At 50.2% G+C, this 27,827-nt stretch overlaps 1 protein-coding gene across 1 annotated transcript in view; it reads right to left on the bottom strand.

Annotated features, from left to right (window-relative positions):
• Positions 1-1,427: 1,427 nt before the first annotated feature.
• Positions 1,428-27,827, bottom strand: part of Gtf3c1 (general transcription factor IIIC subunit 1) — a 66,266-nt gene continuing 39,866 nt past the window's right edge. Inside the window, exons 18-37 of the mRNA XM_021166027.2 lie at positions 27,664-27,760; positions 27,377-27,554; positions 23,879-24,017; positions 23,431-23,566; positions 23,049-23,127; positions 22,730-22,918; positions 19,507-19,664; positions 17,936-18,078; positions 16,325-16,406; positions 14,909-15,021; positions 12,305-12,367; positions 11,503-11,596; positions 8,770-8,942; positions 7,768-8,055; positions 6,918-7,177; positions 5,949-6,238; positions 4,372-4,882; positions 3,819-3,858; positions 2,914-3,106; positions 1,428-2,200 (exon numbers count right to left, since the gene is read on the bottom strand). Coding sequence (XP_021021686.1) covers positions 1,973-2,200; positions 2,914-3,106; positions 3,819-3,858; positions 4,372-4,882; positions 5,949-6,238; positions 6,918-7,177; positions 7,768-8,055; positions 8,770-8,942; positions 11,503-11,596; positions 12,305-12,367; positions 14,909-15,021; positions 16,325-16,406; positions 17,936-18,078; positions 19,507-19,664; positions 22,730-22,918; positions 23,049-23,127; positions 23,431-23,566; positions 23,879-24,017; positions 27,377-27,554; positions 27,664-27,760 — 3,454 coding nt within the window. The 3' untranslated portion in view covers positions 1,428-1,972. The remainder of the gene's footprint in view (positions 2,201-2,913; positions 3,107-3,818; positions 3,859-4,371; positions 4,883-5,948; positions 6,239-6,917; positions 7,178-7,767; positions 8,056-8,769; positions 8,943-11,502; positions 11,597-12,304; positions 12,368-14,908; positions 15,022-16,324; positions 16,407-17,935; positions 18,079-19,506; positions 19,665-22,729; positions 22,919-23,048; positions 23,128-23,430; positions 23,567-23,878; positions 24,018-27,376; positions 27,555-27,663; positions 27,761-27,827) is intronic.

Genomic DNA, 27,827 nt, shown 5'->3' with positions numbered 1-27,827 from the left:
GGCAAGTGTAAGCTGGGGCTCAGTGCTGGAGGCTGGGCTTGCTGTCTTGAGTAGTCCTGTGTATCCCAGGGATATTATGGGGAAAGTGAGCATCTTTCACATCAAATGGCACGAAGGCCTGTGTTTCCCAGGGTCTGCCCACATGTGTGTAAACACAAAAGGTAGAGGCCTGAGCCGTGTGCCGTTCCATGTCTAAGAGAACCATTTGTGTGTTGTTTACCTTAAGAAATGGAAAGAAAGAAGAGGAGCAGACTGTGGGTAGGCACGGGACAGAGTGCGCAGCCGAGGACACGCTGTCCTGTGTAGTGTAGCAGGCCCAGGGCCCAGTGCCAGCTCCCACGGTCCTTGGATGGGGCAGAACTGATGACCCAAGGTGAGGAGGAACCACCGCTGGCACTGCTCTGGAGGCCGGGATGCACAGCAGCCCAGGATGGCCTCTCTGTGGAGTCTTTGTTACCATTTCCTCTAAAGCTGGCATTCTCAGCTCAGCAGCACCTGGTTTCTAACTGGAGGCCTCCTGCCTTCCCCAGGGCTCTCTGGAGTCCTCGTGACCCACCAGTATGCTGGGGTTTCGGGAGATCTTTGTGCGGAGTTTGGAAGGGCTGCTGATGCTGTTTGGGTGGCTAGTTGGTGAGTGGTCTGGCAGATGGGTGAAGGCTGAGTGGACGGCAGACAAAAGCTCAGGTGGGGAAGGCTTATACTGAGGACTGGTGGCTGTAACAAAGACGGGAAGGGGCTTTGGGGATGACAACTGTCCATGTAAGCCTTGACTCTGCTTGGGCTGTACCCTGAGTCCCCATAGCAAATGGTCCATGCATTAGGAAGCTTGGGGAAGAGGGGTATTGGTGGGCTCTGTGTCCATGCTTGGTACACTTCAGTTCCTTTAGGCCTTCCATCGCAGCTGTGCAAAGGAGGCTCTGAGACCGGAGACAGAACTTGGCCGCTGGCTTCCAGCCTCCTGGGCAGTGGGTAACAGGCAGGCTCTGCTCATAAACACACCACCTTCACAGCCCAAGCACTCTCCAGAACATCACCGAGGCTTTATACTGTCAACACTCACACTGTTGTAGCTTGGCCATGCTGGGTGCCCTGTCCTGGGTCATCTTCACCCCCTTTTTATAAGGTGTGGCTCACACTGACAGAGAGGATGAGATGGGTTGAAAGCTGGGTCAGGCCACCAAGTGCCAGCCTCTTCAGTAGATAGGAAAGGTGGACAGGAAGGGGCCGGGGACTGAGGCTCAGGCCAGCTAGTGGTGAGTGGTCTCTGTGTGTGACCCCAGACTGTCATTGCAAGACCCTAAGACTTGCTTGCATTTTTCAACAAAAAGATGAAAATCTAAGGTTCCCCACCCCCACTGCCCCCATAAGGTGAAAACTCCAGAAGGGAAGTTCTTGGGAAACAACAATCATTAGGCAAATACACAAAGTACATTTCATCTCACTTTAATTACAAAATAAATAAATACATGCCAGGGGCTTGTATCTAATGGAAAGAGAGAAAAATGAAACAAAAACAAAAGCAAAACCTATAGGCCTGGCTTCTGGCAGGAGGGGTCCCCATGGGAGACTGGGGCTCAGTCCAGGCCAAGTTGGGATGCCCTACAGTAAGAGGAGCAGATCCTGTCAGGTACCCCTGTGACGTGTCTTTACAAAGCCCTCCCTAGAGTCTGAATGGTGTGGTGGGTTTCAGGTGAGTCAGGGCTTGGTCATCAGCTCTGCTCTCCAAACAACATCCACCCTGCTGCTGCTGCTGCTGCTGGAGCCTGAGTTCAGGGCAGGACATGGGCCTGCAGGAAGGCTGGGCACCTGGGAGCAAGAGCAGCACGGGTGGAGGGGACTCAAGTCACCTGCTAGTTGCTACACCTGGGCTGGGGCCTCGCTGTGGGAACAGCTGGGGAGGACAGGGCTCATGGACAGTCCAGGTGGAGCCGTGAAGCAGAGGCAGAGGCTTCCCTGCTGGCCAGGGCAGCGTCTATAAATGGATCCACTTGTTCCAGTTGATATCATGGGGGAAGACACGGCCCAGACGGATGGTACAGTCCAGCGTGGGCTCATAGAAGGTGACAGTGCTCTCGTGGCAGGAGAGTGCCTCAGCCTCACTGGCCTGACCCAGGCCCTCCACCACAGGCCTGGAGAAGAGCGAGACACTCGCTGGCTTCCTCAGTGTCCGCTTCTGGATACAGCCAAGGGACTCCAGGCCCTGCAGATACAGACAGGTGGGTTACAAAGGCTCTACTTGCTCAGGGATCTGGTGTTGCTGCACTTATGGAGTGTAGTGTTCCCAGGCGGAATATGGCCAAACATGGCCTTGAGGGAGGCAGGGCTTAGCAGGAAGGTTTACATCAAGATGGGTAGGAGAAAGTATGGAAGTTGTCGGTGCCACAGTGACCTCTGGAGGACAGGCGCTCTTCAGCCAACAATGGCTGTGGTGGCTTCCCACTAGGAAGTTCAGGGAATGTCACACACTAAATGTCAAGTTCCTAGTCTGTTAGGAAGCTGGAGCCCAGAACACCATGGGAATGAGAGCTCAGGGCAGCCGCTAGCCCAGGCTGGGAAGCAGCTGCTTGTGCAGAGGTCACACAGTCCTCAGCTTTCCTCGCCACCTCCATTTATTTACCAAGGATTCCTGAGGACCTGTGAGCATGTGACCCTGAGTGCGAGTCAGGAGGAAAACAGCAGGCAGAGTAAGACAGACCAAGTGCAAACGGACCCAAGGGACAGTGAGCTTGCTGCAGGGATGGGCTGCAGCAGGCACAGGAGAAGGGAATCAAGAGCCAGGCAGGGCCTCAAGGACAGTAGCAGACCCCTCTGCCAATGGCCAGAAGGCACTGAAGGTTAAGCTGAGGTGGCGACACCCGGGATGTGCTCCCCGCACCCCAACACACAGCTGGGCTGAGATGCCTTGGGCCCTACCCGGAGCAGCTCAAGGACAGCAACAGGCTGCAGGACGCCCTGGTAGTACTGCAGCAGGCAGCTCTCAGGAACACCGGGCCTTGACATGATGTGGTAGAGCACAGCCTCCAGCATGCCTTTGCACACGGGCATGTTCAGGTGCCCGTCCACACCTCGCCATGGGCGGCCGATGAAACACACTCTCTCACAGCCACTGGAGATGGGAGAAGGAGGGGACATACATGCTGGTCACAGACAGACTACTCTGGCTCAGGGAGGCCCAGAGCTTGGGCACTATCTGCCCACGGCCCTCCCTGGCAGGACAATCCCTGGCTAAGTGCAAGTAAAGCCTAAACCAGAACCCTCCCCACTGTCTCACTCAGATGTCCCCACAGCAGCTCTGCCTCGGGCACAAAGCTGCCACTAACCCAGGGCTGATGGGTCGCATGGGGCAGGGGCAGGGGCAGGTTTTGCTAGCTCTGGTGGCCATGGCTGAAAAGGAAGGTCCATTTGTGCCTTGGGAGTCAGATCCAGGGTACAAAGCCTTGCTGGGCTCTGTGGGCCCTGCCTGGGGAGGGCAGAAGAGTGCAACCCCTCTGGCGTGCTGTCGCTCAGCTACAGGACTGAGGGGCTGCCCTGGGCAGGCAGTTCTGAGTTCTGCCTAATGTGGTTACAGGCTGGCTGGGAAGGCCCTCTCTTCATCTGCGATGGGTCTAAGGACACAGTGGGCTGTGGGAGGAGGCCCAGGGGAGCGTCAAAGCCCTTGGCTGGGAACGTCTGTTTAGGGCAAACTCCCCAGGCTTGCACCCTACGCAGGAGCTTCTTTCTTACAGTGACTGACACTAGGTGGGCATCTTCCACTAGCCTGAAGGCTGAGGCCACACTACTTCATGCTCTGCCCCTCCCTGTGAAAGATTCCCAATTACCTCTCCCATGCTGCCTGGGCCATGTTGCTCTCTGTAAGGCCTGTAAGAGAGGAAAAGGTGGCAGGTTCTTAGAAGGCAAGTGGGAGGCCATGTCCTTTGCCTCTCTCCCCTCATTCAATGGGCACCAAAGTAGATAAGCAGTGACCAGAAGGAATAGCCTTCTAGAACCCAGAGTATGGTACTGCAGTGGTGGAGGCCAAGAGCCCTGACCACAGGGCGAGTGTATATCAAAGTTCTTGGGCAGCAACAGCCTATAGGAACAGCAGCTATCTCAGGGGAATGCCCGGCCACAGGCCAAGGCCCAGAGGCTTCTAGGAGTAAGCTGGTTGTCCAGAGAACTTCTCCATGGTCACTACATCAAGTCCAATGCTTGCACGGCTTGGCCCTGTGGGCACATCTGTGGAAGGCATGGAGCCTCTGCCTCTGAGCACACCTCTGAGGCCTACTGTGACTAGGTGAAGCCTTGGGTGGCAGGATAGGTTCCCAGTCTGAGGTGGTAGGCTAGAACAGTCATGTGCAGGATACAGAATGGGAGAAGTGTTAAGGTCAGTACCTCTGGGGTCTTCAGCGCCTTCTGGAAGCTGGAACTCACAGCCCAGCTGCTCTAGGCCTGAGACACCAACATTCTCTTGGTTCTCCTGTCTGGGGCCCCCTGCATCTGCATCTTCAGGAGCTGCAAGCGGAGCTGGGGCCTGGGCCTCTGCCTGCTCTTCTGCTCCAGGCCTAGGGCTGGCAGCCACATGGACATCCTGCAGTGTAGGCTTCTTGGCAGGGAGCCTTGTGGCTTCCTCAGCATCAGTCTCAGGGCTCTGAACAGAGCAGTAGGGACGCTTTTTAGTGCTATGGGAGCTGACTGGAGGCACCGCTGCTCCCTCAGGGGTGTGGTCTTCGATGGAAGGCCCCTCAGGGAGTCTGGATTGGCTGTCATCCCCCGAGGCCTTAGTGTCTACTTCCATGTCTCTCAGACGCATTGAATGCAGAAGCCAGGGCTGTGCAGAGGCCATGGTCACTAGGCGCACAGTGTTACCTCCAACTTCCATGACTTGTTCCTGTTCCACGAGGTCCTAGAAAAAAGGGACATAGTGTCTGTTGGGGAAGGCAGATTTTACCAGGTAGGTGAGTGGTTGGCACTCCAGCTAGGGTCAAGTATTCTGAGTGGGCAGCAAGCTCAGGTCCAAAGGGATGAGCCTAGCATCTGCCGACGGAGCTGCAAGCTGCACGGGCCTATGTGGGCTCTTTCTATACCTATGGCGTTATTCAACACAGCCTGATGTCTGAAGTCAGAATAGCTCCAACTGATAGGACTCTATGACTCTCCTGCCTTCTGTGTTCTCATGTGGGTCCTGGCAGTTCCAGAGGCGGTCACTATTTCACCACAATGGCAAGACTCCCTTGTGTTTAGGTCACACCTGACCCCATTGTTTGCTTCTGTGTAGGGAGTGTTCCCCAAATCACCAACACGCCTTTTCTCCTATAAACCCCTCAAATTCATTGACAGACAGCGCCCAGGCCTTGCATCCTGTCCGGGGTGCTAAGGTCAGCAGAAAGTGCCTGGCTTACAACCCTCTTTCTCCACAGCCTGAGGATATCTGAGGGCTCACAGTTTCCAAGGCTACAGTCAGAGAAGAAACACTTTAAAGCATGGAAACAGTATCCCTTGCACTGTGAGCTTCTCAGGGCCACATGCTGGCCTTCATTCTGGCTGGGTTTCCTGCAGTGGCCCTTGGAAGCTACATGGTCCCAGTCAACCCCATGTCTTACAAAATCGATCTCACATGGGAGCCTCCACGTCAGACCACTGATCTGCATCCTGCTCCTAGAAGCTGCTCACAGCAAGCAGACTGATGTTCTCTGGGTCCAAGGGACCAGGCAGGTAGTGAGTAAGCCCAGGGAGTACAGGAAGCCTTGGGGGAGGGGAACTGATAGAAGAGCCATGGAGGATATGGCCTATCCCAAGGAGGGATAGCCACTCTAGGGCTCAGCCAGGTCCTAGATCTGGGGGCCAATGGAGTTTAGGGATATGTCCTGACTTAAATACTAGCAACTGAATTAATTAAAGGAACCCACAGGCAGGCATCACTTCTGCAGTGGAGTGGTCGCCTGTGCAGCTGTGTCTGGAACTCAGCTCACCTGGATATAGTCCAGGAACGTCCTGGTGCGCCTGTCTGCTATCTTTTCCAAGGCATAGAACTGCCTGCTCAGCTTCTCCTTGTCAACCCCGAAGCAGCCAGCAGCTGCTACAGCCTGCAGGATCTCTAGGGAGGCAGCCACATCCTCAGGACTGTACCCTGACTGTGCCATCTGGTGGGCAAACTCTTCTGGGCAGTGGGTATGCAGCTGTGGATCCACCAGGCTGGTGAAGGAGGCAGGGAGGCAGGAAAGACCAGCCTGGAGCTCTTCCAGTGGTGTGGCTGTGAACCCTGAGACCATGAGGGAAGAGAAAAATCAGCCAACAGAAACCCTTCTTGGGACCAACACATTGATTGAGGCAAGATCTGCTCCAGCACTAGTTCACTATTCCCTAAGGAGTCATGGGGTCACCTTCTGGGGACATACTGGGCTCCAGTAGGCTGACTCTTGGCATATAACTGTAGACCAGATTGCTGGCCCACTGCAGCTGTCCTGAGCCCTTCCTAAATCTCATGTTTTCCCTACCCCTTAACCCTGAGTGGTGCCCCAGGCTCCTTCCATGTACCCCGGCTTTTGCTCAATAGCCAGGAGGGCTTCTTTAGCTGAGATAGCAACCTATAGGTTGGCACAGTATTTTTGCATGCTTCAAACTTCACACAGAATAGAGCTCTGACTGGGCAAAAAGCCCAGCAAACACAATCCACCCTGACCGTACAAAGGACAGCTGGCTGCAGGGTGGAGAAGGGCAGGGCCTTTCTAACCCTGTTCTCTCCCAGCAAAGAGAAAAGGTTTATGCTATCCAGAGCTTCCTGAGTGATTGGCACCTGCAAAGGAGGTGGGTGGTGGCAATGGAGCTGAAGTCTCACCTTTGACTGCTACAGACAGCAACGCCACCCTTCAGAGCTCCGGGGCTATGTGCCTGGCCATGGTGCCAGGAACCCCATACCTGAAACGTGGCAGGACACTCACCAGTGGGCCCAAGCTGGGTGGATGCAGGGGTGTTGCGCAGTCGGAATTTAACCTGGCAGGAGTTGACCACAATGCTGTCATTGGGGTTCAGGTTGCGTGTGCTGACCATGCCAGGCACTGTGTAGTAACCTCTCATCAGCAGGTACTTGGTGTGTGAGGCCTGATGGGCCTTTACTTCCACACCCTGGCGCTTGGTCCCTGAACCTTCATCCAGGTCTTCCTCTTCCTCGTCATCATCCAAGCCACCATCTTTCCCCAAGCTGCAGAAGAGAAGACAACTAGGTGTCTGGCCTTGGACCTGGCCCACCTGTGCTACACAGCCATCATCAAGCGGCAATTGTTGTCAGAGACAACATTCATTTGAGGTGCCCTTTTTTTCTGACACCACCCAAAGCCTCTCCCTCCCCTCCCCATGAAGGCCATGCTTGGCTCTGTCACAGTTAAGGGCCCTGGGCTTATATTTCCTTCCCTGCGGCACTTCCTGTGACCTCTAGAAAGGTACCACTGCCCCGCAGCTCCTCGTCCCCATTGGACAGGTCTGTAATGGAAGTGCGGGATCCTGAGAACTCCCTGGCCAGCCAGTGTAGCTGAATCGATGAGAACGTCGATATGCTCTCAGAAATGAGAGGGAGAGGCCCCAATTCAATTTCTGGGTTCTATACCTCCATTCTCATGTCTACACTCCCACGAGGATGGATGTACATACACCACTTGCTCAGACTGGATGGCTGAGCAGGTAACCCTGGTGGTCCCACAAGAAGAGGAAGTGACCGCACCCAACGCCTCAAGAACCCATGTGTTCCCAAACTGTGAGCAGAGCTGCATGCACAGTGCTGCCCTGGGCTCTGACCTCTTCATGACCTCACTCTCCACCATGGAGCTGTCCACCACCACGATCTGCTCTGGGATTCTGACATCCACAGAGAGGAGCCCCAAAGAGAAGAGGGCCAGGGCTGTTACACAGTGTCCTCCAGGGCTGTCCAAAGAAAATGCCACCAGGTCATTTGAAGAGTCACTGCTATCCAGGTCCTTGAAAGAAAAATGATCAGGCTGGTCTAGCATGCCGTTGGTCCGCAGTCTGTCGTAGAACTGGAAGGATTCAGTGCAGATGGTGGTGGGAAATCGCCAGGTGAAAAGCCTGCAGGTAAGGCAGAGAGGAGGCGCCACTGAAGAGCTGCTGTTGAAGCCCGTGCTGGGCCACCCTGGAAGTCACTGTACTCAAAACAGCCTGCACCCTCATGCCTGAAGCACTCCTGCCCACTGTGATGGGAGATAGTGTTGCCATCCAAAGCAGTCTAGACATCTCTCCCCTATTCACCTTGTACATCCAAGGGGCCAGTCTTTTCATCTAAGTTAAAGACCTTGCCAACAGCTCATGCCAACAGCTGCTGACCCAGGGAGGAACCTCCTTTTGTGACAGTTGACAGGACAATCTCACTGCCTGCAGATGCAAGCAGAGGCCAATCCTCTGACAAGAGCCCAGAGAGTAGGGACCTCAGAAGAAAGGGAGCCTCAAAGTCATCAGGGAAGGACCTGGGGGTAGGGCGAGCTCCAATGGGAGAAGCCAAAAGAACTAGTGGTGGACCTGCTGTGTCCAAACGTGGCCCCTACTAACTTGAGGCTGGCATGAAATGCTGAGTGAGGGGCTTCCCACACTTGCAGTCAGGGACTGGCAGTACAGAGATCCTGGGGGCAGGAGGTGCAAAGGGCTCTGAGAAGAATGGGGGAAGGATAAGGCTAGCCCACTTGGAAAGTGCACTGCTTCCAAACTTCCCCCAATTGCTTCATGGCAGCACTCCTGCATGGGAGACAGGCAGAAAGAGAATCCCTCCTGGGCGCAGGACATACTCACTTGTAGTATGACTGGGAGAGCTGGTAGGACATGGGCACAAAGGGCACGGCACGGTTCTTCTTGGGGCCCTGGGAGTGGCTGACACGGCGTCGGTTGACCAGGCTCCTCTTTTGGCACTCCATGAAGGCCCGCACCAGCACGGGCTCCCGGAACTCCCGGTAGAGGCGGAAGATCTGTGACAGCACATGGAACGGTAAGGTGCTAGAAGGGGAGCCAGCTATGGCAGCATGGAAACTGCAAGGGCCACACTCACAGCAAGACTGCTCAGCTAGCCAGCCTGAGTGTCTCCAAGGGGCTCTGAGGCTCTTGGATGGCAGTGATCCTGGGGGCTCTTAGTGACAGTGTACACAGAGGCACAAGGGTTAAGTGATTCTCCAAAGTCTTGCTGTGAGGCAAGAGTGAAACCAAGAAAGCAAATTGACCTCACTGCTGAGGGATTGGGTGGTCATTTGGGGCTTGTGTCACATGGAGGGTTCTCCTGGAAGAAGCCATCTGAGGTCTACACTGTTTCTTCTAGGCAATCAGACTGCCAGACCTGGGTGTATAGTTAGATCCCAGGGGAATAACTGCATGGGTGGCATGGAACAGAGATTTTCATCCTACAGTTTTTTTTTTTTTCATCCTACAAGAGTAGGCAGAAGCTAGGCATGGTGGCACATGCCTTTAATCCCAACACTCAGGAAGCAGAGGCAGGTGGATTTCTATAAGTTCCAGGACAGCCAAGACTGTTACAGAGAGACTCTGTCTCAAAACAAACAAACAAACAGACAAAACCAACCAACCAACCAACCACAAACAAGTGGAGAAACAGCTGCAGCCAGCACTGGGGCTCAGCCTTCTATGACTTCTGCTCTTGACCACTTGCAGGGTACAACCTTCAGACACCTGCTGCTGTGTGCTGGACCACACCGACTAAGTGGATCCTGAGAGCCTAGGCTGCCACAGGAAAGAATCTTTGTAGTTGTCTGAGAACCTGGGTTGCAGGGGAGTCTAAGAGATCTTGTATGAGCCTCTAATGTCACTATGGCCCTTAAGTCCTCAATGTTAGATTCTGGGAGCCACAGTAGCACCCTGCCTGCTTCTCACGTGACTTCCTAAGCATCTGGGGTACAAAGCCAGTCTTCGGCACTCTCCATCTGAGCCCATGTCCCTGGAGAAGAGTAGCTCGTAGCTGTTTACTTTCCTCTCTGGGGCAGCTCACTGGCCTGGACTCCCTGCTGAGGCATCTTTGCTTTCTAAGTAAGTACGAACCCAACAAAGAACTGCTGTGCCATGTCTGAGTACTTGGGACTTCTGCCTCCCTGTCTACCCTCTCTGTTGTTCAGACTTACAGAAAAGGCTTTGTGTTCTCCAGCTGCAGAATGCCCATGAGACCAAGGGACAGTTTACCCAATAACCAGGTTCTCACTTGGAACTGTGGACACTTCCTGGGTACCAAAAGGCACAAGAAAGTAAGTGCTACCTAGAAACAAGTGAGTGCTTGCTGGCACTCTCAGATACAGGGGTCCTAGGTGTCCTTGTGGGAAACAAGTGTACCAGGTGACTTAAAGCGGGAGAGATCAAATGACACTTAGGGACCAGCCGAGGCATGTCCACTGCTGCTCAGTCCAGGCCAGGCCAGTGCTCTGAAGCAAGGAAGCAAGGAATCAAAACACCTTCCTGTCAAACATAGTGGTGCACACTCTTAATTCCAGTACTTGAGAGCAGATTTTTGTGAATTCAAGACTAGCCTGATATACACAGTGAGTTTCAGGCTAGCCAGGACTACATAGTGAGACCATCTCAAAAAGATGGGCCAGAGAGAAAACTCATAGGTTAAGAGCACTGGCTCCCAGCACCCACATTGCAGCTAACAACTGTCTGCAAATCTAATTCCAGACTCCCTCTTTTGGCCTCTGTGGGCAATGCACTCCATGTGGCTTATTGATAGACATGCTGTCAAAACACTCATATGCAAAATAAATAAATAAATAAATAAATAAATAAATAAGCAAGCAAATCTGAGAACAACAACAAAGCCCCAAACCAGGCATCGTCCTGCAGCAGCAGCAGCTCTCCCTGCTCTCCCTTCTCTCCCTGCTCTAGCTCTATGGCACAAACCTTACCTAGAAGGCATCTGTAGCCTCAGCATAAAAGGACCCTTTGACAGCCAGGGTTAAATGTCCATTTTATACAATCTAGAATCACCTGGCAGACTTCTGAGCATGCCCATGAGGGATTATCTTGATTACAGTAATTGAGGTAGGAAGACCTGCCCACGATGGGTGGCTCCATTGCTTGGCTGGGAGCCATGGAGCAAAGGACCTAAGCAGCAGACTCAGCAAGCGTTCATTGCTCTGTCTGTCTTTTGACTGCAGGGACTATGTGCTTCAAGCTCTTGCTTTCTTGACTTCTCTGGCACAAGACTTTCTCTCTTGAGTTGCTTACTAAAATACTTTATCTTAACAACAGGAAAAGATACCGAGATAGTGGTCCAGGGCCTCTGAATCAGAACCAGGGACAGGGAGGCACAGGCTTACTGGGGTGGCATGCTGAAGAGAGTGCTTGCACAGTGTGTAAAGCCTTAGGTCTGACCATAGCACAACAAATAAACAAGTCAAAACTCTAACAAGTAAGAATGAAAGTCATTTAGGACCCCTGAGACTCCACTGCTGAAGAGAAGAGAGAGTGGGCGCCCACATAGCTCTGGATCCTTAAGGCCCCGAAGACCTCTGTGCTGAGGCCAGCACCCACCTGGAAGGACTGGCAAGAGTTGGACTGGCTGTTAGAGAGGGACAGTGTGCTCTGGATCAGGTTCTGTAGCACCAGGAAGTGGATGTCCTCCACACTGAAACACAGGAAGTACGAGGCTGTAGGAGGCTGCTGCCCTCAGCAGCACTCCTGAGGTGCTGAGTATACACAGAGTCCTTAGTTAAGATAGTTCAATCCCATAAAGTTGCTATGAATGCTGAACCAGTCACAAAACCAAATTAAATGGCAGTGTCTAGGACATACTAATTGTTCAAGTCACACACAACACACACACACACACACACACACAAAGTGTTCCCAGCTAGATGTCTGCCTGTAATCTCAGGCTGGGATGGACGGGGCCCTGGAACAGAGCAAGTTCCAGGCCAGTGTGAGAAACAGAGTTAAGACACTGTCTCCACACAATAACACCTTACTGGGTAAGGGCAATATGGTGGGGAACCAGCTTCTAAACCAGCTAGAAAAGCTATGTTTTTTCTATCATGACTCTAAATGAGAAAAAAGGATTATTTTGTACTGCAAACATTGAATATTGCTTATATGAGATGAGAAAAAAAAGCCATTTTCTGTTGGGTTGAGCTCACGTAAGACAAATGGGTGTCATCTGAAGCTAGGGCTCGGCCAACTTCCTCTATAAAAGGCCAGACTCCAGAGGCTCTATTACAACCTCTCAGCACAGAAAGGAAAGCAGCACACTGAATAAGCAATGTGGATTCACAAAAGCAGGCGGCGGTGGTGGCGGCAGGCTGGATTTGGCCATGGCTGAGAAGCGGCCATCACTCACCTACTCAGCTCATCCTCCTTCCTGACTCGGTCCTTCTCATCCCCGATTGCCAACACTCGGTACCTGCGGAGGGGGCAGAAGAGCATGATGACCGGCAGGCGCCCTCCACGGAGCTGGCACCTGCTCATGGCGGCCACTCACTGCTAAAGGGCTCAACACTCGAACTCAGTACACGCAGAAGTGCCACCAGGTTTCACCCATCCAACACGTCCACTCTTATGACTGCAGGCTCAGAAAGTCAGTGTGCTCTTTCAAAGCACAGTGGTTACACATAGATGGGCAAGGGCACCAGGATATATGTGTGTGTGTGTGTGTGTGTATGTGTGTGTGTGTGTGAGAGAGAGAGAGGGGGGAGGGAGGTGCTTATTCACAGGTATTTACAAGTGCACGTGTATGTGTATGGAGGTCAGAGGTTGACCATGGGTACCTCAATCACTCTCTGCATTATTTACTGAGGCAGGGGTCTCTCACATGCACACACAGCTTGGTGAGCAGCTACTCTAACTAGCCAGCTTGTTTAGGGATTCTGTCCCTGCCTTCTGTGCTGCCATGACCTTAGGTCTTGGCTCTTAGGTAGGGGCTGGAGGTCTGTCTGATCTCATGGAAACCAAATAGGAAGGTGCTAAGAGACTGAAGGCAGGAAGGACAAGCAGAGGGAAGTTTACAGTGAAGCTGAGGAATTAGTGATATATTGTGCTTACAGATAATAATTAATAACATACGACAAATATTAGGTGCCTTATAAATACCATTATCATTTGTCAATAAAAAAGTAAGCTGGTTTATATGCCCCAGTACAGGGGAAAGCCAAGGCCAAGAAGTGGGAGTGAGTGGGTAGGGGAGCAGGGTGGCAGTGTATAGGGGACTTCTGGGATAGCATTTGGAATGTAAATGAAGAAAATATCCAATAATAAAAAGAAAAAGGCTGCTCACATCGAGTGTCAGTGAGAAGTGGGATGCTGAACTGTCATTGGCTGCTACTGAGGGTGAGACTTAGAAGAGCTAAGACTTCAGCATGCTCTTTTTAAAAAATGAAACATAAACCTAGTATTTGACTCAGCCAGTTCGTTCTTTAGTATTTCTTCAAGAGAAATAAAAGCACTTGAAAAAAGAAAAAAAGTAAGTTGGACGTGATGACACACAGTGTAATATAGTATCTGGGACGATGAGGCTAGAGGATATGAATTCAAGGCCAGCCTGGGCTACAAGAAAGACCCTACTTCAAAAAACAAATTAAACAAACAAACTACCACCAACAAAACTGAAGGGCTGGGGGTGTGCTCTGGGATCTAGTATTTGCCCAGCCTAACATCCCAAGTTTAACCTCTAGCACCACAGAAATAAACACAAGTAAACAATGTAAATAAACATCAATGCCAATGGCAGAAGAACAGGACATTTCCTCTCCTTTCTGTGAGTTTTATGCAATATCGCTTCACCTGAAACTCAAGTCAATCTAAATTCATGGAATTAATGGTTAAAACCACAGGTCTCCCCAAAACTAAAGTAAAACTTCAACTCTGCAATAGTAAAAATTTTACCTAAAATCTATTGACAGAACATTCCACTTTTGATATATGGGAAGGATCTTCTGTTCTGTCCCCAGTCTTAGGACCCAGGTCAATGCTATCAGCCACACCTGCAACTCGCTCTTCCTCTACTGTTCAGAGCTCTGCTTTGAAATCTTTTACTTGTCTTCTTTTAGGACTACACTTGGCCTCTTGTTTGAATGCACATATGTGAAAACACCACTTACAGGCATAGGCACAGACAGATGAACACAGACCATACATCCATGCATGGGGAGTCTAGCAAGTGTTTTACTGCCAATTAAGAACAAAACCCAGAAAATAGCTAGAGCTGCTCATGGTGACACATGCCCATAATCCTAAGGATTAAGAGGTTGAGGCAAGAGGATGCCCAGAGTTAGAGTCTAGCCTGGACTATATGGTAAGTTCAAGGCTAGCCTTGGTTACACAAATCTGTATCATCAAACACAAAGAAGGACAATTACCACGGAGATCTAGAAGACACCATATTCATTACTGAATAATCCTTAGTGATCCCCACTTGAAACACTGAGACCAAAGGGGTCTCCATGAGGGTGAAGAAGGAGGCATCCATATCTGGATGCTGCTGTGGAAACAGGCCCGGTTACTCTCCTTCTCACACAATTGGCTGAGCTAGAAAGCATAGGCTCTGTTATGAGAGCAACTTGGTATGAACCCTGGTCCTCCTTATAGTGGTCAAGCTCTGTGATTCTAGCCTGAGGACAGAAGCCTATGCCTCGCCAGGACTGAAGCTGTGTAGGATGGATGCACAGCTGTTCTGACATCTGGCTATGGTGCTATCCAGTAAGTAAACCAACAAACTTGGCAAAAGCCATACATAACACGGAGCCTCAATTAGTTAAGCAGACAGCAGGGACTCAGTGGAAGAAAAAAAATATAGGTGCCAGGACAAGCAGAACCTCAGATCACCTGACGTAAAGTGGTCAACGAAGGGTCAACTGCAAAGCCAAGTGTACAGGCACTGTCCAGCTGGCTAACATCTGCTACCCACCTGCACTGTGAAAGGTTTGTCCCCCGAGGACAGTGTACCTACTTGGCAAAGAGTTCCTGCAGTGTGTTGGGGATCTCGAGATTGGGGTTCCTCAGGCCAGAGCTGAACTTCTCTTTCAGTTTCTCTACAAATTCTTTAAACTCCTTGGCACAAACCTACAACACAAGAGCTTGAAGTTATCCTTCTCATGGGGGAGAGGCTGTGTGTACACCAAGGGCATCATGGGCAAACCCCTTTGGCAGCCGCATCCCATAAACACCATGCTTGCTCTTTCCTAACCTCTATCCTGAGTCCACGTGTCACCCGAGTGGTGAACATTCACTGCTATGCCAGGAATTGAGTCCATGAGTCAAGTGACAGCCCACCTCCCCCAGCCTGAGGGGAGATGTAAACATGACCTACACTGCCCCCAGCATGCACATGGACACACCAGTCTTTCTCAGCTTGGTCTTCCTTGGCTGCCTCACGTAAGCTGGTCACTCCAGCTCCCCCTGCACACCTTTGGGTGGCTGCCTCATGCAGAGCACTGTCCCAGATAAGCCCCCATTCAGCCTTTCCTGTGGCTCAGGCCCCTAAAAGCTTGGGATGTATGCAACCAGAAGATGGGTGTCTTCCCTGGACCTGGGCAGGCCTCGGCCCCTGTCACACCTGGCTGCAAATCTGGGGTGCCACTGTGTCCCAAGGGGGTTGTAACCCCTCTTCTGCTACATCTACTCAGCTATCCCTGGCTTCCCAGTTTCAGGCCAGAGTAGATACCTCTAAAAAGCCCTCAGGGCTAGACATACTTATCTAATGTTTTGTACTCAGCCTGTCTTATTAGTAGGTGTTATGGTTTGGTGTGACACAATATGACTGGACTCTCAGGATGAGTCAGTGCATCAAACCACTACACCAGGACTGCTTGGTTTATAGGACAGGTGAGGTCTTTAGCCTCACGAGGCTGCATTTGCCTGGTGTGTGCACTTCAGCATTCCCAACCCTCTTGAATCCCCTTATGCCTGTGTCTTCTTCATCTGGGAGAGACAGGGTTTCTCTGTGAAGTCCTGGCTGTCCTGGCTGCCTGGTGCCTGTGTCTTCTTCATCTGGGAGAAGGCTTGCCCCATGTGGTGAAGGGCAGTGCATTCTCTATCTGTTCCAAGAGCAACCATGCTTGTGTCCCTTGGCTTCCCTGGCAGCAGGTCCAACACAGGCAGGAAGTGCCTGACATCGCATAGCTACCTCCTTACTCTCAGTTGCCATCTGGCCCACCTGAGCAGCTTCAAAGCCTCTGCCCATTTTTAAAGAGTTTGTTTTCTTAACAAAACAGGCCCTAAGCTCAGCAGCATTTGAAAGTAGCAAGTCGTACGTGACCAACTTTAAAACTGATGCCCAGAGTCAGGACCAATGGCCCTGAGGGCTGCCAGCCCCTCAATGCCTGTCTTCAGAGTACACTGGACTCTGCCACTGCATGGGACCTACCTTTGGGTCTTCGTAGTTACCCTTCCGACTCATGAAATCTCCAACAAGTGCCTTATCTTGGTACACTTCTGCCAGACAGACCCTGTGGGAGAGAAGATCCAGAGCTGCTGCAAGTTGCACCCTCCTGCTTTGAATACTGGGAGCTGCTGGCTTCAGCTGGCTGGGAGCTAGGATCCACTCAAGCATGGGTGGGACAACTAGCTTTGGGCATAAGCACCCTGTAGTGAGTGGCACCCAATCCAAGTCGGGCTGGTCAAGACTCACATTTTCCATCTTGGCTTGTATCTTCCATGACGAGACTGAGGACAGCAACATTCTCCCTCCCTCAGCCCCACCCTATCACAGGTGATTTGTACATGACTGTACACCACCATTTTCTATCAGAGCTGCTGGGCACAGCATTGCTGGCCACCTGCCAGCCTGTCCATGTCTGTGAGGAAAGTGGAACATGGCAAAGGAGAAACAGGTCCACCAAAAGGCCTGGTCAGCTAGAGCCTACCATGTCTGCTGTCAGGGAAAGGAAAGGGTTAGGCAGAGATAGCTGACCTTGGTTTTTTTTTTTTAATCCTACTTCCAGGTGAGCACATGACTTCATCCCCAGGACACAGTCCAGGAGACAGACACAGGAGGACAGAACCCCAGGCCTGCTGACCTTGAAGCCTCCCCCCGCCCCCTTTTCTTTCTTTGTCCCAGGCTATGCTGGGATTAGGCAGTCCAAGCTTCAGACTTTATTCTCTGCCAATTCTCTATCACCTTGACACACCTCTCTGGTGTTTCCTCTTCTGAAGAATGGGACCAGGTGGATATTTTTCCTTCAGAGAAAATTCATTCAGGTAGGAAACAAGAACATTCTACAACTAAGAACAAGCAGCTTCATAGAGAAAAGGCCCTAGGCATGTAGTGTGGAGACCCACGGGGCTGGTCATTCCACGGCCTGTGACTGCAGGTGACTTGCAGTGCAGAATCATTATGTGTCCAGGCTCCCTGTCGGATCTGGAACAAGAACTATTTAAGAGATTCTTCTGTCCCTCCTCCCACCCTACCCGATTCTTGCACTGGTAGCATGCTGTACGTCTCTGTAGGTATCTCCCAACTTCACAGAATCAATCTCTCTGGCTTTCCCTCCTTAGTCCCCTGGGGAAGGGCCAGTAGGTTGACTTCGCAGCCAAGAAAATGCTTTGTGATTCCTGTGTACCTGCTGTCCCCATAAGACCTGGGCCCCACCTAAAAGTATCTGGGGACAACCAGTCCTGCCAAGGGGATACAGTGTGTTTTGTTGAGTGATCCTCAGTTTGTCATGCTTCTCCCAAGAGTAAGCTCTACGAAGAGTTCCTAGGACTGCTCTGATCACAGCAGCATCAGTCAGTGTCCCTTACCACTGTATGGGGATAACCAGGGCAGACGCATAGTGAACCAGCAGCCTTGAGAGCCTTGCTCTGCATCTGCTCCCAAGGGTGAGCTATAAGATCGTGTACATGGAAGTGCTCAGAACCACTTCCAGATTCTGGACTCCACACCCGAGTCTGAGCAGTAGGTGAAGGAGGAGAAAGGGAGCAGGCTGGAATGGAGGAACATGGGCCTCGGCACAGCCTAGCAGTGAATATGGCTTACTTGTAGTTCATGAAAGCCTGGGGATTTTTGACTATGTAGCGAGCTCTTCGTCCAACCGAGTGAGAGGTTTTATCCAAAGACTCTTCAAAGGTAGCATGCAAAATGTCCCGTACGACCTGCCAGGTGACAAATGGTCCTTTCACCTAGTCCAAATATAGAGTGTGACAATTAGTATCTGCAGAGTCTATTTTCAGGACAGCTAACAGAAAGGATTGGGAACGAATGTATCCTGGGAGCCTGTTTCCCCAAGGAGGTCAAAGTGCTCACTTCATGTTTGCCTACCTACACTGTGCCAGTACAGGAAAAGAGGTCAAGCCCTCAACATCATATGGAGCTGTGTGTTCTGGCAAGCACTGAGAGGGGGGTCTTAGTCTCAGGTAAAGTTAAGAGTAAATGTGCTTTGGTATGGTATTCTTTCTTTCTTTCTTTCTTTTTTCACATTGAGATAGGGTTCTCTCTTGTGTCGTCGGGGCTGGCCTGGAACTCCTGACTCCTAGGATCAAAGGTATTCATCACCTTACTGGAGAGGTAGAGAGTTTTAAAGACTGACACATTCTGTATCACGCGCATCTGCAGCATCTGTAGCATCCACAGTGGTAGAAATGAACTAAGATGCAGACTCAGAACATGTCAGAAAACACACAGGAAGGGACTCAAAGACAGGTGATATTTCTAACTCTAATAAGATGTCACCAAGTTTTAGTGAAGAATGGTTGGCTACGAGATGAGGGAGGAGAGGCATTCCTCGCCACCAGCATTGCAATAAAGAGCCACGTGAGAGGTAGCAGATAGAGTTCAGGATGGTAATGGGCACCCTCTATCTTCCTTAGGAAAAATAGGGATGAGATTTAGGAGAGGGTGGGGTACAAGGGTTAGAGACAAATGGCTTCTCCTGGCTGCTGTGCTGGTGATGAGGACAGTCAGCTCTTAGGCCTGCTGTCCCTGTTGGCATCACTGCCTGCCGGGGCCCTGACCCTGCTGACATGGAGCTCATGTCCTGCTGCCCTCTGTAAAGAAGCATGAGTGTGCTCATGCCTGGCTGCACAGCATGCTGGCAGCAAGGAGAGCCGGGGTCCCGAGGTACTGTCGGAATGTGAAGCACGGCAACTCTGGCAGAGCTGTGGAACCTGTCACCACGAGAAGCAACGAAGGGTGAGCAGGGAAGTTACAGTGAGTCTGGAACACAGAGCATAGGGCTATGGCCAGCAAAACAAATGTCAAGTGTCTCTGCCTTAGGGGGCAGCTACTCCAGAGTCCATGGGTACCACAACTGCAGAACCAAGGCAGAAAGCAATGGTTCACAGTACAGAACACACCAAGCCTCTACAGGCAGACAACATAGAACGAATGGGCAGACAAGAGCAAAATGGCTTGACCTATTCTACTGCAGCCAGGCAGAAGTGCACACACGTCTGAAGGCTAGGAGAAATGTAGGCTGGTAGTATAAGTGCATGGGATTCTGGGGAAATGCTTTTCTGGGCAGCCTCTAGGAATGGGGAACAAGTTCAGAGCCATACTTCTCAAAATATAGCAAAAGGCTGCTCCCAGGGGACTGGGGTGATGGGAGGTACCTTGGTGTTGAGGACATTGCTGGCAATTCGGCAGAGCATTAGCAACCCATCCTCCTGCATGGACCAAGAGACACGAAGCCGGGTCATCATCCGGAGGGCATTCTGGTCAGCCTCATCTTGGTAGCGTAGCTTTTTGCTTTTGGCTTCTGGATGCTCTCCTAGAAACACAAGAGGAAAGGAGAGGGTTCTTCAGCAACTGGCTTGAGCTAGCTTTTCTTCCAGAAGGGAAGAGCTCCAACTACACTGTTAAGAAGTGACCAAGCCTGCCAGCTACTAGATAATGCCCAGCTCCAAACAAGCAAAACATGAAGGGTTCACCATCTTCTGACAGCTCTTTTACCCATTTCCTTTGGCTGAGTATCATGGGTTCAGGTGAGGCACTGTGAATGTAGCCCTCACTCCACAGCCAAAGTGCGACAACTGGACCACCATCAATGGGATCCACTAGCCATATAATGCTCCCCACCATTCCGAAGCAGCTAGTCTGATAGAAAGATGGAATGGCCTTTTGAAGATACAGTTACGGGCTGGAATGATGGCTCAGCAGTTAAGAGCACTGACTGCTCTTCCAGAGGTCCTGAGTTCAATTTCCAGCAACCACATGATGGCTCACAACCATCTATAATCGGATCTGATACACTCTTCTGGTGTGTGTCTGAAGACAGTTATAGTGTACTCATATAAATAAATAAAAATAAGTATTTAAAAAAAAAAAGACTCAGTTACAGCACCAATTAGGTAGCCCTGGGGGGCTGGGGTGGAGTTTTCCAGAAGCTTTCAATCAGTGCATGTTCCTCCCATAGCCAGGATTCATGGGCCCAGGAATCAAGGGGTGGAAAGGAATAGTTCCACTCACTATCACCTCTAGTGACCCTCTAGGAAAACTTTTGGTTCCTATTCCTGAAGGTTTGCTTCTAGAGAAGAGAGTGCTTCTGCCAGGAGCCAGAACAAACTTCCCTTTGAACTGGAAGCTCAGACTTCCTCTGGTCACTCTGGACCCCTGATGCCCTTAAGCCAAGGCTTAGAAAGGAAAAAGTGTCCGAGGGTTGATTGATCCAGATTACCAAGGGGAAAGTAGATGGCTTCTCCACAATGGAAGTAAGAAATAGTATTTCTGCAGTACAGGAGATCACTTAGGGTAGTGGGTCTCACACCTGTGGGTTGCGACCCCCTTAACAAGCTTCTATCTTTTATCTATTGTATTTATATCACAATTTGTACAAATAGCAAAATTATGAAGTAGCAATGAAAATAAATTTAACAAAAGGGACTGTATTAAAAGGTCACAGAATTAGGAAGGGTGAGAATCCCTGTGAGAGAAAGTCATTAGGAAAAGACAACTTAATCCAGGCAGGATGATAAAGGGCATAGCCCTTCAGGGATGAAGGGATGGATGGGTCTCTCCTCTAGAAAATGAACCAAGACCTGCTGAGCTGCTTGCATGGGGTAAAAACACAATGAGTACCAGAAGGAAGCCTGTCCCTTTTTGCCTGCTTGCTTTTGCTAGCAAGTCCATTCCTTTTCCAGCATTTGAGTCTATTTCATGATTCCAGCATACACTGAAGATCAGCTGAGACATTCAGCCTCATGGACTGAACACTGACTGGATTTACTGGAAGACAGCCACTGTGGGGCTAGCTGGTCCACAGCCATTCTAAAAAATTCCCTTTATATACTCATTCTGTAAGTCTGTTTCTCTCATCACTTGTCAATCTCTGATTGCTTCCTCTGGGTTCCCCAGTCCTCTGAAGGTAACTCATACATAGGCTTCTAGAATATGTTCAGAGTAAATAGAGCAACAAAAGCAGTACCTGGACCCCCAACTATCTGTCTGCCTGTGACATGCAGATTCTTGCATTCTATAGGGATAGCAAAGTCTATGCTCTAGGGTCATTTTGAAGACTAAAACCAACAGTATAAAAACACGTGCTGGCATCAGCAAGATGGCTCAGCAGGTAAAGTGGTTTGCCATCAGATCTAACAACCTCAAGTCCAATCCATATAGTAGCAGAAGAGAACTACTCTGGCAAGTTGCCCTCTGACCTCCACACATTCACTGTGGCTTGTGTGTACACACATGCGGGCATATACACATACACAGATTAATCTAAAACTATTAAGGGACAACAAAGATCACCTCCTGTAGAGCCCACCTTGACTGCCACCTGATAAAGAAGGCCCTGAGACTGACAGTAAAGCAGCCTCTGGGTGTAACTCAATAGGCTGAGGCTCTGATGGAATACCAGAAAGGAGGGTGCTCCTAGCACAGGTAGCAGCCCTGCCTTCTGTCCACCTGAGCTGAGCTGCTCTGCTCTACCACACACCCCCTGCCATGAAGCTCTGCCTCACCAGCTCAGAAACCGACCACTGAACTAACCTCTGAAACTGTGTGTCAAATACATCCTTCCTAAAGTGTCATAATGACAACATAGAAACCACAACAGCACAAAGTGCATGCTACATTAACTAAAAGCACCATCACATATTCGCACTGTAGGGAGCTCTGGGCTAGGATCCACATATACACATCCAGCCGCCCCATTTTCTCTGAGGAATTCTGGTCTTTCATGTATTTGTAACAGGCTAAGTTAAGGGCTATATCAAGAGATGGGATGTTGTTTATTATAAATGCCAGCAACACAAACCAATAAAGTAGGTTCCTGCTTCAGCATTTTCTTCTCAAGAGCCTGCATCTAGGCTTGATATTAAACATATAGCCTACTTACTCGGGGAGCTGCCCGCTGTCCATCGCTCACTTCCATTAGAAATGCAGTTCAGATGATGAACCACAGACTATAAAGTACCAAGGAAGGCTATGCTAGTTCTGAAGGGACAGTGCAGACTTAAGCCATTCCCAGCTTCCTCCTAGTCTCACTTCAACAGCACCAAGCTTGAAGCAGATGCAGACAAACCAAGACAAACCAAGAGAAGAAAGGAACTTCATTTAGATGACAAGAATCTTGCTAGGAAGAGTGTTTTCCAGTGGAGATGAAATCCAAAATTTGCTACATCAGAAAGTTGCTAAAGAGAAAGGCTGGCAAAGTACACAGCCAGAGAACACTGGGGAAATAGCCCATGCTTTGGTTGGCCAGGGATACAGCCAAGTTGGGGCTGCAGACAGGGAAAATGGACATTTTGCAGGATGAACCCAGGCCCTGTGGGACTAACACAGCAATATGCCATTGCAATGCAAAGACCCAGGTCATGAACATCCCCAGGTGACCTCTTCTTCTTCGCTTGGTCTTCCTTATAGGCTCCTTCTTCAGCCGCTTCCGCTTCTGGCTCTTCCCACCACGCACTTTCCGGTTCCTGCCAGGGGTAGGTTCTCTGTCCAGTTCAAATTGTTCTTCCTTGTCAGCACAGAGCTCAGCATCAGCTCTCCCCTCTGACCAGAGAGGCAAACGGCCACTGCCTAGAAATAACCAGAGGACACAGCTGTTGTGGACAGTCCCTGCAGAGGTCACACAGGCCAGCAGAACCCATGGTGATGTTGGCCTTAACTAGCCTCATACTGGCTCTCTATGTGGATGTCCGACACATACCTCCGGACCCAAGGGGCATTGGGCGCTTAGACAGGAAGGTCTGGAGTCTTCCTGTGAGCCCATTTTCGGAGGTGTTGTTCTGAAAGGTAAGCATAGCACTGGGGTGAGCTGAGAACTTCCATGGGTCTCTATAGCCACTCAGTTCCTGTAGGTAACCCCCTCCTGGAGGCATTGCGCCATCAGACTTTCTGTATGCCTCTAAAAAGGAACAACCACCCATTTCACAGCCAGATTAAGTCAAAAACCAAACTAGGCCAGGCAGATACTCAAGTGTCCCCTCTTAACACTGGCTTCATCAGCTAGCTTTGGATTCAAAGAGCCAGGAGGCCCTTTATAGTGATGATGGCACCAGGTTTTGGGTGGTGTGTCCCCAGGGGCCTACCTTTCTGGCTTTGTTGATGATGTAGCTGGTCCAGACCCAGTTGCGCTTCAAGTGTGCATAGAAGCTGGAGTCCAGCCCAGCAGCTCCCAGCCCATCCCCCGGGACTAAGCCTTCATCCACAACTTCTCGGCTCCCCCTGAGACAAGGCAGAGAAAAAGAACCCTTTCTGGTAAGTGAAGAGCCAGGGTATGGAGTGGGAGAACCTCTATGTGTATGTGTGACAGTGCTCACTTTCCCAGGACACTGCTGAACAGGCAGCTCTAGCTTGGCAAGTGGTTAATTTTTCAGAAGTCAAAAAATCTCATTTTCATATAAAATCACCAACTTGTCCATTCTGACAATGGATGGACTTTCAGAAAAACAGCAATGCTCAGAAACACAACAAGCAAATTGCTGGGTGTGGCTTCTAGCCAGGACTGGGCACACAGAGAAGCGGGTTGGCACGCACGTGGTATACTCCAGCATGGCACACTTGCGCTCTAGGTTGTGCTTGTCCATGGCACTCTCCTGCTCCTTCCGCAAGCTGCCTTCTGGGTCACTGCCAGGATCAGGGCAGATCTTCTGTGCACACGGGCAACGCACCACACCTGGAGAACCAAAGCAGGGCTCAGTCATGTTTCCTGCCAGGTGCTGGCAGCCAGAGGGAGAGTGAAGAGTAGACATGTGGTCTGTGAGGTGTAAGGAAAGGGAGCCACAGTGGCAATGCCGCACAGACTGAGGAGCGGAGAGACAGAGAGGTGAAAGCTGCAGTGGGAACCTCTGACAGCATCTCTACTGATGCCGTCTGTAAGGACAGGGAAGCAAGTGACACCCAGGGCAAGCCACCTTCCTGGTTAGGACACTGGTGGGTAGTCTGATGACATGGCCAGCGAGGCCAGCTTTTCTTGGCTACAGTAGTATATAAGCTAATCTGCTGGCTTCACTGCACCCCACACAGGGGTGCTGACAGTTTTGGTTTAGAAGGCAAGGCACTCAGTTCAGGGAGATTACAGACTTTGTCTAAGGCTATTATTGTTCCTTTGAGTAGACATGTGACACTCAGGTGACCTTAGGCCACTCTTTCACGAACGTATTAAAGGTACCCACTGACATATTTGTTAAACAATATCCTCTTGAAAGCAAAAAAGGCACCATTATGGGGGTGGTCGGTAATGAGAACAAGCAGGGCACAAGCAGGGGAATGGGCAAGAGAGGAAGATAAATACAGGAGGGTGAAATCAAAGTTTGAAAAAACGATAAAGAATTATTTAAGAACACCTACACTACATATAAGTCTGTATACATATACAGTTTAAAAGAAATAATCCCTTCTGGGCTGATAATGCTTCCTCCCAGAATCATATACCATCTAACAAAATTCCCAACACCAGTTATGAAAAGCCCCCTTTTGAGTTGTTGGCCAGTGTTGTCCAAGAAATTTCCAAAACATTACAGACTTACTGATGTTGCCCTTGGTTGCCTCCAGGAGGGGACATTCCTCCTGCTTAAGATACCATGCCCTTTGGACACAGGACATTGAGGACCTGAGCTGGATCCGACCTGAAACCTGGCCCCTGAGGACTAGCTTGCATGGTATCAGGAAGCAGCATACAGCCTCTCAGTTATGATGCCCAGGAAACACATCAACGACCAGCATGGCGTGATGCCTCCAAGGCTTCAGTAGTGGCACACACCCCTTAGCATTAACCAACAGTTCTCTAATGAGACTTAAGCCCTGCTCAACAAGAGGGGACTCATTTCTGGTACTGGAAACCAAGGCAACCACGTAGGGCTAGTGAAGTCACAGGTCTTGGAAAGAACCTACAACCACTCCTTACTAAAGTGGCATCATCCCTAACTACATTCTAAGTCCTTATCCATACACACCCAAACATCAGTGAAGTTCTCATCTCTCACCAAGGACCCTTATCTTCACAACAAACAAAGACCAGTATAAGCAAACTACAACCAATCCCAACCAGTCCCAACTGATGTATCTACAACATACTCCTGTACCTAGGCTCAGGGGTCACCATGGAAGAAGGAGTGGAAAGATTCTAAGACTCAGAGGAATAACAAGTCTATTGTGAGATGAAGCCTCAGAAGACCTGAACAAGGATGGCATCAATACCCTTACTAATGTGTGTGTGTGTGTGGGGGGGGGGGGGGGGCTCAGTAGGTCTCAGTCCTAGACAAAGAGCAGCAACTAAGCAATGCTGAGATCGGGAGGAAGAACCTTCCCCAGGGAAGAGCACACCAACTGTTTATCCAACACCAAATGATTAGCCCCGAAAAATATACAAGTGACAGCATATAACAGAGTAGGTTATATTTACACTTAGGATAAATATATACACTACATACATGCACACACACACATACACACATAAACACACACGTTAAACAACAATGAAAGAAAAAGTAACAACGAATTTGTGAGTGAGCAAGAGGTGGTATATGTTAGGCTGGAGGAAAAAAAGGGGAGAAATAATGTAATTATAATCTCAAAAAATAAAAGTACACTAAAAAACAATTTAAAAACAGAAACAAAATAAATGCCCTCTCTGGACAGGGCTCAGACCCAGGAAGTAGCGCTCTAACAAGCCATCAAGGTGACCCGTATGCATTCTGGCATCTCAGACACCCCTACTTCACAGCATGACTGTATCCTATGATGTAGTGTGTTTCTCCACATTACTTGGGACAGAACCTCCTCAAATGTTTGTTGAAGGGACAAAGGATGTCTGCTTAATGATTGCAATAAGCCTGTGACAAATCTGCTTATCTAAAAAGGGACAAAAAATATAACTGCCAGGCCTGAGACTGATGCAAATTACATGCTGGTTCATAACATTTTATGTAGGTGTGAACTACAGGAGATTTCGTGCTTTGAAAACCTACAGTGGTAAGAGCTTCCCTCACTACGAAATACCAAAGAGACACTCTGCATTAAGGTCTGTCTGGACTCCTTAAATAAAGCTCTCGGGTGAAAGAGCACCTAACTGTGTGCATTCCCTAATCCAGCCACAGTCCCTTCTCTAGGTGTCAACCCAAGCAGTGTTTTTCATGTGGACAGAAAACTGATGGTGACTGTGGGGCTTTGTAGTAGGAGTACCAAAAGAAGAGTTCTACCACCTCCTGCAAAGCCCTGGGCTGGACTTGCCCTTGTATACTACAGGGCGTCCACTCCAGAAAGGCACTTTGCAATACCCTGGAGATGCATGTGAGGAAACAAGATAGGGCAAGATGCTGAGTAGGCTTACTGGGAGATGACAGTTAAACAGCAATGACCAGCATAGAAGATGGGCAGTCAGTCATTTTTTTGCACAGCTTGCACGTAAACATTCCACGTTTTCTTGCTCTTCAAATAACTCTGCTATTCCTACAGGGTCCCCAAGTCTGCTTCCAACCCTTCTTCCACTCTGTCTTCCCTCCAGCATCTCTCTAACACTCTTCAAGGCCTTGGCACAAGCTACTTCTCCTGCCAAGGGTCTTCTCCAGCCCCAGTGGCCTGAGATCTCAGCACTCTGCTCAGCAGGGGTCTCTGTCTCCTCAGATGATTCTAAGTCCTGCCAAAATATTCTGCAGTGAACACCTTGTGTGGCTCAACACAGTTCCTATCGCACTCAGGTCTTTCTCTTGAGCTGTGCTTCCTCCTCCCTAGAGCACAATCACCATAAAGGCTAGGAAGTGATGGCCTAAAGCAGATGCTGGGTAAATACCAACATGTGCTTGTGAGTGAAGATAAAACACTTGGATTTGGATGCTGAATGGGGTTGAGATGGGGCAGGAGCTTCCTATTTCAAGGCCCGCCACAGGGCTTTACAAGAAGTTTCAGGGATACCCTGGGACTAAGGGAGTGGGTCTGAAAGACAATGGACTCTGCAACCCCCAGGCTCTCCTCTGGTTCTGCATCCTTGGTCACACCAAGGGGAAAAGGAACACAGGGCACAGTAAGCCAGGATACCTAGTGGGGTGTTTAGGCAGATACACTGCAGGTCAAACCAGTAGCATTCCACATCCTGCATGGAATCCAGGACGTAGAGACGTCTCTCAAAAGGCCGGCTGCTGTGGGCCAGGTTGTAATGTGGGTCACAGATGGTGGTGTCCACAATGACTGCGTTCTTCTTCAGGAAAACAAAGACCTACAGGAGACACCCATCAGGAGAGGAGGCACACAGCAATCGGCGCCAGGGCGGGGTGCTGCAGTTGGGTTGATAATCAGGCCCACCTCCCTGGGCTAGGAAGCACTACCTGGTCTTTATCCTGAAACTTCTCTGTGGGTCCAAACTGTAGCAGCCCCATGTAACACAGCCGCTGCAGGTTCTCCACCACCGAGAAAATATACCGCCTAGAACAAACAGCAGTTAGTCCCCTTCCACACACCTCACAGAGCCCTGAGGCCAGGGTAAGGCAGG

Source organism: Mus caroli, unplaced genomic scaffold (genome assembly GCF_978045245.1).
Source record: "Mus caroli unplaced genomic scaffold, Mus_caroli_1 scaffold_8, whole genome shotgun sequence".
Lineage (NCBI taxonomy): Eukaryota > Metazoa > Chordata > Mammalia > Rodentia > Muridae > Mus > Mus caroli.
This window is presented reverse-complemented; position numbering and strand designations above follow the sequence as displayed.